Source organism: Oreochromis niloticus, linkage group LG17 (genome assembly GCF_001858045.2).
Source record: "Oreochromis niloticus isolate F11D_XX linkage group LG17, O_niloticus_UMD_NMBU, whole genome shotgun sequence".
Classification (NCBI taxonomy): domain Eukaryota; kingdom Metazoa; phylum Chordata; class Actinopteri; order Cichliformes; family Cichlidae; genus Oreochromis; species Oreochromis niloticus.
Genome location: NC_031981.2, coordinates 2,483,177 through 2,496,827, shown reverse-complemented (window position 1 = coordinate 2,496,827; position 13,651 = coordinate 2,483,177). Strand labels below are relative to the sequence as shown.

The 13,651-nt window shown below is 45.4% G+C and overlaps 2 protein-coding genes across 2 annotated transcripts in view; one reads left to right on the top strand and one right to left on the bottom strand.

The window, feature by feature from the left end:
• hmcn1 (hemicentin 1) overlaps positions 1–9,758 on the top strand; it is a 98,734-nt gene extending 88,976 nt beyond the window's left edge. Inside the window, exons 93-109 of the mRNA XM_003445119.5 lie at positions 85–255; positions 363–533; positions 664–834; positions 930–1,076; positions 1,218–1,355; positions 1,442–1,563; positions 2,050–2,287; positions 2,385–2,447; positions 2,589–2,708; positions 2,785–2,919; positions 3,001–3,114; positions 3,212–3,337; positions 4,022–4,150; positions 5,211–5,579; positions 5,730–5,849; positions 5,994–6,120; positions 6,368–9,758. Coding sequence (XP_003445167.2) covers positions 85–255; positions 363–533; positions 664–834; positions 930–1,076; positions 1,218–1,355; positions 1,442–1,563; positions 2,050–2,287; positions 2,385–2,447; positions 2,589–2,708; positions 2,785–2,919; positions 3,001–3,114; positions 3,212–3,337; positions 4,022–4,150; positions 5,211–5,579; positions 5,730–5,849; positions 5,994–6,120; positions 6,368–6,734 — 2,828 coding nt within the window. The 3' untranslated portion in view covers positions 6,735–9,758. The remainder of the gene's footprint in view (positions 1–84; positions 256–362; positions 534–663; positions 835–929; positions 1,077–1,217; positions 1,356–1,441; positions 1,564–2,049; positions 2,288–2,384; positions 2,448–2,588; positions 2,709–2,784; positions 2,920–3,000; positions 3,115–3,211; positions 3,338–4,021; positions 4,151–5,210; positions 5,580–5,729; positions 5,850–5,993; positions 6,121–6,367) is intronic.
• arpc5b (actin related protein 2/3 complex, subunit 5B) lies at positions 8,500–13,376 on the bottom strand. Its single transcript, XM_003445051.4, has 4 exons — positions 13,051–13,376; positions 11,603–11,675; positions 11,104–11,280; positions 8,500–10,476 (listed from the first exon to the last, which is right to left on the bottom strand). Exons 1-4 carry the CDS (start codon positions 13,188–13,190, stop codon positions 10,414–10,416), a joined length of 453 nt encoding a protein of 150 aa, XP_003445099.1. The 5' UTR covers positions 13,191–13,376; the 3' UTR covers positions 8,500–10,413.
• Between the last annotated feature and the right edge of the window lie 275 nt (positions 13,377–13,651).

Here is a 13,651-nt window from a genome sequence, read left to right as displayed (position 1 = left end):
CTTTGGAAAAATCTCAGCTCGGGCCTGGATTTAAGATTCGTTAAACGAAGCAGATTTCAGTTTTATACCCTTTGTGTCCTCTAGTGGATGGAAAGTGGTCGTCCTGGGTGAGCTGGGGAGCCTGCAGTATTTCCTGTGGGGGTGGTACTAGACAGAGGACACGCCTCTGTGCCAGCCCCGCCTCTCAGCACGGTGGCAGACAGTGTGAGGGCAACGATGTGCAAATCGACTTCTGCAACAGCGACCCCTGCCCCAGTGAGATAACTGAACTGCTAATGACTGCTTAGATACGCTCATTTCCACATCTGTGTATCTGTGTCTTTTCTTTTATGGATCTGTCATTTTGCACTACTGTGTGTTAGTCAGTGGTAACTGGGGTCCATGGAGCAGCTGGGGCAGCTGCAGCAAGACATGTAACGGAGGTCAGATGAGGCGCTACAGGACCTGTGACAACCCCAGACCCGCCTACGGTGGGAGAGCTTGTGCAGGTGCTGATACACAGATACAGAGATGCAGCACCGTCAAGTGCCCCGGTGAGTCAGCCTGTGTCACGGTCAGGCGTGTGGTATTGGTTCTCTTGTAAGACTAAATTACCCCTATGACTGCTCCATTGCTGTGATTTGTGTACTGGTGTGTACACTTGTACTACTTGTATCCTTGCAGTTGATGGTACCTGGGGTTCATGGCAGCCATGGGCAGAATGTTCTGCTTCCTGCGGAGGAGGACAGAGGACACGTGTTCGGCTCTGTGACAGTCCGTCTCCAAGCGACGGTGGCCGGCCGTGTCCAGGAGACTCTACTCAGCTGTCCAGGTGCAATACTCAGGCCTGCCCAGGTAACGTATCTCTTTTAAAAAAAAAAGGTTGCTCATGTGTGGTTCATGTGTTCATTTGCTGTATCTACATTTAAATGCACGTTTCTTTTGATCAGGTGGGCCCCTGAAGGCCCGAGGAAGCATTATAGGGAACATTAATGATATCGAGTTTGGCGTCTCCATCCTCAATGCCTCCATCACCAACAGCGAGTATGGCAGCAGAATCATCAAAGCCACAATCTCTAATGTACCAAGGACGTTAGGTCAGTTTTCCATTAGCTGTTTGGTTGTATCACTTTTCTGCTTTTAAATGTTGTATGATGCACTCTAATTCCTGCCTCCATCCAAAAGTCAGCTGTTTTCTTTAACTCCTAATAAATGTAAGACCTTAAAATCATTTCAAGGTCCTGCAATGAGGAAGCTCATCTCCATCCTGAACCCCGTCTACTGGACCACTGCGCATGAAGTAGGAGAGGCAGTCAATGGCTACACGCTAACAGGGGGTATCTTCAGGCGAGAGACACAGGTGGAGTTTGCCACAGGTGGGATTTCATGGGTTCAATACGGAGTCAAAAAACCTTGAAACAGCTGTGTGATATGGAAAGATTGATATGTGACTGTGTGGCAGGCGAGATCCTGAGGATGACCCACATTGTCAGGGGCCTGGACTCTGACGGCGCTTTGCTTTTGGACATCGTTGTGAACGGACACATCCTACAGCTGCCTTCACATGCTCTCATCAGCATCAAGGTACACAAATAGGCAATGGGAATATTACTAAGCCAGCTAATAAACTAATATAGGGACTGAAAGAAATATGCATATGTTTATTGGCCTGTGTACAACTAAAACACATCAGTTCATGTATATTTACACAACGGTTTTATTACATTTCTGGAAATTTAAACCATAGAAAACACTGGAAATCTAATACAGCGAACGCCTCTATTTTAGAAAACATCAATTTATCGTTATTTGTTTCTCTCTCTCTTTTTTTTTTTAGCCATATGTCATCTCTAAACTTCCCACCAGCAAATCAAGTCCCCCGTCTTGTATAACTCATAGATTTATGACCAGATTCTTATATACGCACAAAAACTCAATTTAACCCAATAAAAACAATTTAAAGTCTAATGTCACACGTTGCGAGGAAAGAAACTAAAGCTAAGGTCGATCTGACAGACACTAAACTGAATAATAAAAATGCACACTCTTCTGTTTGGGGTTTTTTCCCAGGACTACACAGAGGACTACATCCAGACGGGACCAGGTCAGCTCTACGCTCTGTCCACTCGCATGTTCAGCATCGACAAAGAAAGCGTGCCCTACACCTGGAACCACACTGTCTCCTATGATCCGTCCAAGGGGAAGATGCCTTACCTGGTAGAGACGCTGAGGGCCGCAGCCATCAGTGCACACTACCACCCACTGGAGGAAGTCTTGGAGTATAGCATACAAGCTAGTATCTCCAAAGGTGAACGCAAAAGATGTTTCAACTTCTATTGCCTAATACTTTGTTGCATTTTCACCAAACATAAGCTAAAGTTAAAGTTGCGTTAACGTGACTCCAGGTGATCGCAGTAACCAGTGTCCTCGTGGCTTCACTTTGGTGGCTGCCGGGCCTTATTGTGCAGGTAATGCTAATCACAATACACTTGTACTTACCCCCAAACCCCGAAAAACTGCACCTAAGAAAACGATATATTGATGGGTTCATAATTATAACATCTGATCGTTTCTGATTGTTCGTATTCGTGTTTATCTTTGTGCTGCAGATGAGAATGAATGTGAGGTTGGGAACCCGTGTTCACATGCCTGCCACAACACAATGGGCACCTACTACTGCTCCTGTCCCCGAGGCCTCACCATCTCAGCCGACGGGAGGACGTGTCAGGGTACAAAACTCTCAGCCGCCTACTGACCCAACGCGGCAGCAAATCACCATTAAGCCTCTTCTCTCCTCTCTCCTAGACATCGACGAGTGTTCGCTAGGTGACAATGTGTGCCACGACGCAGAAGACTGCGAGAATACCATTGGCTCTTACAGATGCGTCATGCGCTGTGGGCGTGGCTTCAGGAGAACAGCTGACGGCTACAGCTGTACAGGTTTGACTGTAACTGAGCATTCCTTTCCTTTTTAATTGATTTGACTTTCTAAAAATAGCGGGACATGTTTTTGTTGCTCAGATGTGAACGAGTGCCAGGAGTCAAATCCCTGTAATCAGCGTTGTTTGAATACCATCGGTAGTTACCGCTGTGCCTGTGAGCCAGGCTTTCTTCTCAGGAGCAGACGCTGCATAGGTGAGAGAGGCGCTCCCCTCCATTAATGTTCTACATAAAATAAAACAATTTATCACAAAATCTGGAACCACAAACTTCTCTTTTTTTCTCACCGCAGATATAAACGAGTGCAGGCAGAGGGTTTGTCGCTCTGATCAGCAGTGTAAAAACACACGCGGTGGTTACATCTGTATTGACCTCTGCCCCAGTGGTATGACCAAGGGTGGCAATGGAACATGTGTGGGTGAGTGTTACTGAAGAACTGTAGAGTAGTTACTAACACGCTGTTTAAAAAATGTAAAGAAACATCTATTCTCAGTGGGGGAAAAAAAAGATGCAGCATATCTGTACTGATACAGACTGGGTAATGTGTTAGGAGTGAACGGATCAACGTAGAGGGCTGAATTCAACCCTGGAAATCAAAAGGAAAAAATTCCACACAAAGTAGCAGTTTCCTGTCCCGCTGATGGGTCCAGAGTAACTGTGTGTCTCCTGGATTCTCCTCCATGCTCTTGAAAGTGAGCTGGGAGACACTGTAAATCTTCTGCCATCTTCTGTGTCGTCCTGGAGGAGCTGGACAACCAATGCAGCCTCTGTGGGGTCCAGGTATCACATCACGCTAACAGCAGTGACCCTGACCCTAGCCAAACACAAAACTAGTGAAAAACAGTCAGGAAATATGAGGAGGGGGAAACGTCAGAGGCTTCCAGCTGTGAAATCAATCCTGTTTGCGGCTCTTGTTAATTTCATAAACACCAAAGCAGCCGAAACTGATTAACAACCCCCCTCTGCTACGTAACTGACCACATCAATAGTCCAGAAGTTTAACTGACTAATTAAGAAGTGTTTCTTTCACTTTTTTGATTAGCGTATATATATATTGTGTTTCATGAGGTGATGCACTTTGGTCTCTTGTTGCCTGTTGCAGACGTTGACGAGTGCAGAGACGGCACCCATCAGTGCAGATACAACCAGATCTGCGAGAACACCAGAGGCAGCTACCACTGTACCTGTCCCCGTGGTTACAGATCCCAGGGAGTAGGACGGCCCTGCGTCGGTACGTGTCTCTCCCTTGAATTGAATCCAGTACGCTATAACATCAAACCCTTTGCAGGCGATGTTTTCATTGCTGCTGTGTCGTTCTGATTACTTTGGGCTACTTAGCCAAGCATGAATATCCAGAGCAGTAAAATAAAAATGCAGTGCTCTTTCCTTACATTTCCCATCAGCTTGCTTGCTTCTAGAAATGCACTTTCTTCTTTCTGACGCTGATTGGCTCACTTCTGCAGAAAGCCTAAAATAGCTGCTGCAATCATATCGTGCCACTGCTTGCTTAAATGACCAAATGCTTCAGTGAGAACTGCCGATTAACTCTTTCTATTAAACACAAACAAAAATCTTGCTTTTTGCAAAGAAACAGTGCTGCATGATATCAGAGGCTTCACCAGTTTAAGATGATGCTACTGTGTTACAGCTGTTAGGGAAACAGGAAGGAGGGAAAGGAATACATAAAACAAAAAAAAGGTTTCCTATTTTGCACCAACCGTAAAAAGACCAGCACCATCACCTCACAGCTCTGTCTGTCACTTCCTTCTTTTAATTTCCTCCAGTTCGGATCTATCAAAGTGTTTCCAGCACCTTTATGTTTGGGTCTGGCTGTTTCCTGGCGTCGCTTTGTGATGGCATATGTACCCTGATGCTGCTGGGACATTAACACTCAGCACTGATGTCTGCTTTATTCAGATAGTCTAAATGAACTGGGAACGTTTTTTTTTAACATAATTCATATCTGATGTACTTCTTCAGATAAAATGTGAAAATTATGATTTGTTATTTATGAGAAGGAGCGATTCTCTCATTCAAATTAAACCTGTATGCATTAGTTTCAATACATTTCTGTGTCCCTGACATGAAAATGTATTGTTATACAGCGGGGTAACTTGCATATCCCCTTTTCTCCCCTCATCTCCTCTGTTTTCATGGCCTGCACCTCCTCCTGTGCTCCTCTCATCACTCTGTTCTTTTTTCTTTACTTCTGCACAATTTCCAACCTTCCTTTCTGTCACTTTGTCCTTCCACCTTTTCTTGGTGCTGGTCTTTCTCTGTGCCGAGGGCAGATGTAAATGAATGTGAGCGGCTTCCTCAGCCTTGCGCCCACCAGTGCATCAACACTCCCGGCAGCTTCAAGTGCGCCTGCCCTCCGGGGCGCCACCTGCTGGGGGATGGCAAGTCCTGCGCTGGGCTTGAGCGGCTGCCCAGCTACGAAAGTTACTCGTACAGTTTCCGCACCTCTCAGTCCGCTCCCGGCGGCGGCTCCAGCCAGATGCTCTACCACAACTTGGCCTCCCAGAGCTACCACTCCTACGCAGCCCCCGTGAGGGGGCGCTACAGGAGTCGGAGCCGCAGGGAGATGCGTGTGCATTCCTCACATCAGAGCGTCCTCGCTTGTCAGCAGGGGTTTGAGCCCAGGGGTCACCGCTGCTTAGGTAACTATGGAGAAGAGGCAGGGTTGAGATGAGGGCGAGGAAAGTTCAGCATTTCATTACTGCCTGAGAATTTGCTGTAAATGCAGAGTGGGGTCTTGAAATCTGATGTTCCTTCTGTGGCTGTTTTTGTGTGTGCGTGACATCAAAAAGACATCAATGAGTGTGAAGTGAGGGACACCTGTCAGCACGAGTGCACGAACACACCAGGAAGCTACAGGTGTCTCTGTCCCGCTGGTTACCGCCTCATGACCAACGGCAAGACTTGTCAAGGTGAGAACCTCGGTCTGCTCGCTTTATCTACCAGCAATCCACCTGTTCACTGGAACTCATGCAGTTTACCCTCAAGCAAGGTGTGACCTGTGCTTACTGTAGCGTGTATGTGACGAGCTGTTTGCTGTATCTCGTCTGCCGCAGACACAGACGAGTGCCTGGAACAGAACATCCAGTGTGGAGTGAATCGAATGTGCTTCAACACGAGAGGAAGTTACCAGTGTATTGACACTCCCTGTCCCCCAAACTACCAGAGGGACCCAGTCACAGGGTAAACCTGCACACAGATACATAAAACGTGATCATTCTGAACTTTCAGAGAAAATGATCATATTTTATCATATCCTACAGATATAAGTACGGGTGGCGGTTTGTTTTTTCTTCAAATTGTAGCAGATTTCTGCGTAAAACCTTCTTCTTTGGGCTTCTCACATCGCCTTTACACCAAACCTTTGTTTTCCCCCTCCTGGGCCCACCAGCACCATATTCAACCAAAGTTAACTTTTTTCTTTTTGTAGGTTCTGTCTGAGAAACTGCCAGCCAAATGACCTGGAGTGCGCACTGAGCCCGTACGCCTTGGAGTACAAGCTGCTGTCGCTTCCCTTTGGCATCGCAGCCAACCAGGACCTCATCAGGCTGGTGGCCTACACACAGGATGGAGTGATGCACCCCAGGACCAGCTTCCTGGTGGTGGACGAGGATTTCGCGTTACCGTTTGCTCTGCGAGATGAGAACCTAAAGGGAGTGCTGTTCACCACGCGGCCGCTACGAGAGCCCCGCACGTACCGCATGAAGGTCCGAGCCCTGTCCTACAGTGAAGACGGAGGCATCGAGTACCAGACGACCTTCATCGTCTACATCGCTGTCTCTGCCTACCCCTACTGAAAACACTTTAAATGATCCGAGTGGCTACGTCCTCTGAGTGCAGTGCTGCAAAAAGTGGCATGGTGAGAGTTAGTGGATGCGACCGCATCAGTAAACAGACTGGAAAAAGATTATCGAGTGTGTGAGAGAGGCCAGCCGGTGCATACGGCCCTAAAGATGTAAGGAAGTAGGCCGCTGGATGTTTACATGAGGAAACTTCCAACTATTTATCAGTTCTAATCCCCAGAAACCTCCCAAACCTCTCAGCCAATCATCTCCTGACTCTTCAGACTTATTTAAAAGACACGTTAGATTCAACTCTTCCAAACCGAAACACCACCGGTTCAGAGAGTACAACATCCTAGCTTCTCTTTCATTTACATCAACCTATTATTAACTCAAACATGAAAAATGGAAGACGGGTCCCACCTTTGCGCCATCAGTTGCCAAAGCGGAGGCGTCACTGTTCGGGTTTGGTGCTCAGGTACTGGCGCACGAATGCCTCAGGCAGAAACTCACATCAGCTGCTCCTCTACATCATCAGTGCAATGATCCACCCAGCAGCTGGTGCCAAGATGTATTTTTTTACGATTTGTACATACGTTTTTCTCATAATGTAATGCCACACTTGTACGTACCGTATCCATTTTGTAATAAAAATCGAATATGAATAGATAAACGCTGACTTTACGAATTATATATGCAAGTACAGCACTGCTGCACAAAACATCCCCGATCTTGACGGAGTGTGCCACGTGTAGATCCGAGCGCCGTATGCAAAGCTTCGAATCACAGATACACTCGAAGGCCATTCAGAGATACGTATTAATCTTATCAGTTAAAGTAGATTAATGATAATCATGTGCAATATCAAATAAAAGTAATGTCCGAATTATTAAATTTAAAAATGTTTAATAGCGTAAATCATTTTGAAGCTATGCTGTTGTTGATTATACACCCACACCTTGTTGATAATAGGTTGGACCTGCTTTTGCTTTCATAACTGTCTTAATTCTTCATGGCACAGATTCAGAACTGCCCTGGAAATATTCCTCAGAGGTTTTGGTTGACATGAGAGCATCATATAGTTGCTAAATTGTCGGCTGCACGCCCACGATGCGACTCTCCCGTCCCCCCCATCCCAAAAGCGCTCTATTGGATTGAGATCTGGTGACCGTGCAGGCTGCAGTGAACTCACCGTCATGTTCAGGAAACCTTTCACATAATTTGAGCTTTGTCACGTGGAGCATTTCCTCCTGGAAGCAGCCATCAGAAGATGGGAGCACTGTGGTGATAAAGCGTGGTCGGCAGCAATACTCAGGTGGGCTTTGGTGTTCAAATGATGCTCAGCTGGTACAAAGGTGCCCAAAGTGTGCCAAGGAGATATCCCCAAATAATTACAGGACCAACAGCCTGAGCAGTTGATACAAGGCCTTCCATCCACAGTAACTGAAACTCATCAGACCATTTTTCCAGTCATCCCAGTTTCCTGTTCTTCGTTGTGCCACATTCAAAGTCACTTAATTCCCATTTCTTTCCTATTCTGATGCTCAGCAGGATCACATGTACATGCCTAAATGCACTGGGCTGTTACCATGTGATTAAGTGTATATTCTGCTGTAAAGCATCATCTATCATGGACAGTCACCCCAAAGTGTGCCTCAGACGTTGCGCGCTCACTTCTGTACCTGTACGGTTCAACCATTGTCTTTATCTTTGACTCAAAAATTGAACTTTTGGCACTTAGTTGTGAAACAATTCAAAATAATCCCGACACAACTAAGACTCAGCATTCACACATTTTATTTATTGTTTTTTTTCTTCCAAAAGCACAAACATAAAAAAGGAACATTTGAGTAAGGCAGTTTGTACATCAGTTTGGTGCGCTCCATCATCTTCTCATCCAAAAGAGCATCGCCGACTAGAAATACATGAAGCTCTTAAATCTAGTCATTACTGCATTAGAGAAGGTGTCTGATGTCAGGATGCATCATCGCTGATGACAGTATTCAAACATGACAGCCCATGTCTAAATATCAACTGGTGATGAAAAAAACACAACTGTAGTGACTTGTGTTTTATATTTAAAAAAATGAACAAATAAATAAAAATCTATGAGTAACTTTAACTCTGTGTTTGAAAACCAGCAGAAAGGAACCGAACGCTGGAACTATCATCACGTCTGCACTCGGAGCAAAGCTCAAGCTGCTCAAGTTCACCGCAACACGCGTCTCTTTCATGCTCATATATACTGTGTGGTTTAAAAATAAAATTAAATAAAATCTACCACTTACTCTTTAAACACACGAGGTCTGAACTAAATCACAGATGTGAGCAACGTTATTCCATAAAAGCGAAAATAAAACATTTGGCAACATGTCATCTACCTGATAAGGCGGATGAAAATTATGTAAAATGTGTGGGAAAAGTCAGTCTGTGTGGTAACAAATGTGTTTTCTTATTATAAGACAAACTCTCAGGATAAACAGAAAAGTTACTGAAATCTTAAAAAAAAAAAACAATGAAAAAAAAATGAAAGATATGAAAGGTTCAAGTGAATACTGAAAATACTGTTTTTTAAATTATTCATTCCCCGTCAGTTCACACACAAAAAAAGAAGAAACATCTTACCGATCGGCGTGTCAGGTCTGCGAACAGTGTTTTTAACTCTGAGCGGTGCGAAAATAACCTCACTCAGAACAATAAGAAAACAAAGGATAATGTTTGATCCTAGATTAATGTTTTTCTGTTAAATAGTGAAAAAGTTCTTTAAAAAAACAAAACTGCGTGAGCGCACGTTCTCTGGGTGGCGTGTTTTCCAGAGAACAGCCGCTCCGATGAACAGTACCAGCAGAGCCACATTAATGCCCTGTTCAGTAGCAGAGGGGTCACAAGCAAAGTGGGATTAATAAAGAGTGGCGGTGGAGATGCATTGTGGGTAATATAATCCTTAACTGGGGCAGCACGAGGGGATAGATGGATGAATCCCCCCCGGCCCCTCCTCCAGTGCAAATCCACCACCCTCTGTCTGTGACTGTGCTTTTCAAGCAGCTCTCGCTGCTCAAGTGTTACAGCGAGAGGGGCGGAGCCTGGCTTTTATTCCATCAGGAAGTCTCTGATGATGGAAACCAAACACTCGGAGTGTTTCCTCACAGACAAAATTCCTGAAACCTTTGGCGGAGGATGGAAAAACATGTTTGTTCCTATGAACGTGTGCGCGCAGCGGTGGCCTTTCTGACAAGCAGGGAGCAATCTGGTTTCTGCTGCTTTTGACCAACAGCCCTGCTTTATGCATTTCGATTATGAGCAGTTTTACTAACATTTACCTCTCGTAAGTTGGGAACCGCTGGGCACACAGTGCACAAGAATGATGTCGACATAAAGGTTAACAGGTTGGGGAATCAGCAGACACATGGGTACAAAATGATCTGTAGCACCCTGTGAGAAGTACGATTTAAGCTATGACCATGCACGGGACTCCACAGGAAAATCCATTTTTAACTTAATACGAGCCAGACTGTACTTTATTTCCTTTTTAAAAAAGAAAAAAAGAAAAAAACAAAGTCTTGGCTTTAAAACATGTAATTGGGTTAAAAATCTGGTTTTCCTGTTAGTCCCTATGCCATCTGTTACATAAACAGAGCAATACAGAGTACCGCCCCGTCTCTCTGTCAGGGATGTGGAGTAAGCTGCTCGTCTTCTACACCGTCTTCCTCGCCGTCAGTACCCTGACGATGCTTCCCACTCCTCCAGCTGCCAGGGCCTGAGAACACAGGAAGAGAAAAACTGGTTTTGATAATAATAAACCAACTAAAATCGTACTTAACAAGTACTCTTGATTTGTTTGATTTTACTGTGCTGCTTTCACTGCATTGTAAACGTCTACAGGTTTGTCTTCTGAACATTGAGTTTCAATGTAATGAAACGTGCTCTATAAACAAAATTATTATTGCCACTACATTCAGGCTGTAGTGCATGTGTGAAAATGACTTGGATGGCTTGGACGATTTATTAACCCCGAGCTAATTTATGTGCACAGGCTAAAGTCAATAGGAGTCAACACTAATCTGCTGTATCAGACCGAATAATGACCCGATCTGTATGTTTTTAACCTAAGAAGATTAAGAACATGAAGTTTAAAGCACAATGCAAGGCCTACAACTGATTTTCATAGCCTGGTTTAGCACAATAATATTTAACATTGAAAAAGGTGGTGGTCGAAATTTAGAAGTTGAGAAACAGTTATCAGACCCTTTGGGTGTTTTCAGTGTGCAACGAGTATCCGTGTGGGAAAAGTTGACCTTGTCTGTTGTTTCGGCGCAATATGATGCTGGGGAATTCCTTGTGTGGAATTTCTCATTAAATCCCACAGTGAGGTGGGAATATTTACCTTTTCGTGCCACTGCAGCAGGACTGCGCTGCTGTTTTCTGACGGCCTCTCGAAGCCTTTGTAGATGTATTTCATCAGCAGGTCCACGCCATTTTTGTCGAGAGACTGTACGCCTTTCTCGATGTCACCACTCTTGAAGGAGCTGAGCACCTTCAGCACCAGACCCTCCGCACGGTCCTGGCCAGGAGAGAACAGACGGCTGAAGGCCAGAGTCGCTACACATTTCACTTAGTTCGTATATCTGGCTGTAAAATCATCGACCACTGCCACATCAGCCAGATTACCAGGCGAGACCTTGACCTTGAGCTGCACACACCCTGAAAGGACCTCTGCTATAAGGTGCTGAAGATCTGCTACTTTCTGCTGTATTGTTTAACTTTGGAGAGCTTAAGAAGAACCAAATATTACTGCTAATACTACGAATAATAAAGTTTCTCAAAGTGATGCATTAAAATGTGCTGGCGCTTGAAGCTTTGCTGACGAGGAAAACCGAGCTCACCTTGACGTTCTGGTTCTTTGTGTTGATTGGTGGGTTCTTCAGTACTGCGTGTAAAGCCTCCAGGAGATTTCCTGTGCGGGAAAGGTTAAGGAAGCAGCACAGCAAAGACTCACCCCTCCATCACAACCGATGTACAGAAAATTATAAACTAGCCTTAGCCTTGTTCTCTCATGAAGAACAACAAGCTGCACAATCAGTGCAGTCCAATTTTAAAAGCGAACCACAAAGTCTTTCAGTGAAATCAGCTTTAGCATCAGTTCACTGCCCTCAGTAATACAGATGCATTCATGCGTGTCCTCCTGTCAGTAAATGGATAGCCCCGCAGCTCCTGTAAATCATCATAAATTTATTAAACACCTTCCACAGCTCCATTTCCTGCCCAAATAATTCTCTTTGCAGTATTGCTTAGGCTCCTGATTAGAGGTTTTCTACACTAATCAGCCATAAGTATGCTTCATAAAGACGCTCGACCTTATTACAGTCCATGGTAGTAAAAATTGCTCAGGCATAGGGGAAAAGGCACTTGTACGAATAAATGGTAAATGGCCTTTACTAGTCCCTAAGGACCCCAAAGCGCTTTACACATCCAGTCATCCACCCATTCACACACTGGTGATGGCAGCTACATTGTAGCTACAGCCACCCTGGGGCGCACTGACAGAGGCGAGGCTGCCGGACACTGGCGCCACCGGGCCCTCTGACCACCACCAGTAGGCAACGGGTGAAGTGTCTTGCCCAAGGACACAACGACCGAGACTGTCCAAGCCGGGGCTCGAACCGGCAACCTTCCGATTACAAGACAAACTGCCAACTCTTGAGCCACGAAGTGAATGAAGCCTGACTGCTTACACAGTGAAGCTGTTTAGGGTCCAGTCATTTACTTGAATGTGGATATTGATCCCTACCGGACACAGAGGGGGAGATTTCTCGTATGACTAAATAAAGAGCTACCGTACCGGCACACCTCTGTTATACAGCGATTGCTCAAGATTGCTTGATTGGGTTTTGCTTTGATGTTTTGAGTTTTCTCTGTTGTAACACGCGCTGGGAGGCGTTGCTCAATGGGGAAGTGGAGCGCCTTCGAGCCGTATATGGCCTACAAAGCTGTGACGACCCTCTGCGAGATGCCGAGTTCACCACACCCTAAAATGTACTTGCTGCATCAGGGAGGAAGTAGACCTCCGCAGGAGGGTGAACTCAGTAATAGTGATGCACACCCGCTTGTTCCATCTTGGAGCGCAATCCCTGGAATGTGACTGTCAGGCAAGTCGGGGCAGTGACTGGCCTGCTAGCTAAACGCCCATCCATGCAGCTAGCATCCCCGAAAGCTAATTGAAGTGTGCGGATAAATCTGAGCCTTACGGGCACACTGCTCGGGCCACCGCGGCACTTTCGTTCTGCACGTCGTGTAGGCTAACGGGCAGGCTAGCTAGTCTCGTAAAGGATATTGTCTGATGAGCGAGTCCACCTCTGCCTCGTCAGGACCCAGCTGATTTTCTCCTCCGTCCTCCTCGTCCACAAATTTGTTCTCGTCGTATTCGTCCACGTCCACTCGCCTGAAGCGTGCGGACACGGTATTCTTCGACATGTCTGCGGCTATTCGGGTGATTTATATTAAACGGAAAAGCAGAAGCGTTCGCGCTCAAATCCTTTTTTAAAATTATTTCTGCAGCGCTTTTCTCTGATGTGGGCTGTCACTGGCAGACAGGCGGCTTCCTGGCTTCCTCCTTCTTTCCTCCCTCGCCGTTACTTTGACTTCCGCTGACTCAATGCCGCCCCGTGGCTGCAGTTTGTGTTCTGGCCGCCAGATGGCGATCAAACCAAAGAAATAGTTCCGCGGTCAACATAACTAAGCAGCCTACTAGGTTAGTTAATATTTTCAACTTTAGTATTTAATTAATTTGTATCACCTTTTGTCACCGTGTATTATGACATTGCAAAATAAAATAGAATTCTGTAGCTATTTTATTTTATTTTATTTTGCTTTGAGCAGTGGAATATTTATAATTTCTAACAATGAGCTACAAACTCATCATTCATTAAAATTCT

What these genes read in the sequence shown, in the direction of transcription:
- arpc5b (XM_003445051.4), bottom strand. Translation starts at nt 13,190, where the DNA reads ATGTCGAAGAATACCGTGTCCGCACGCTTCAGGCGAGTGGACGTGGAC. An exon ending in CAAAGAACCAGAACGTCAAG is followed by an intron (nt 11,281 to 11,602) that starts GTGAGCTCGGTT and finishes TCTCCTGGCCAG; the next exon opens with GACCGTGCGGAGGGTCTGGT. An exon ending in TGCTGCAGTGGCACGAAAAG is followed by an intron (nt 10,477 to 11,103) that starts GTAAATATTCCC and finishes CTGTGTTCTCAG; the next exon opens with GCCCTGGCAGCTGGAGGAGT.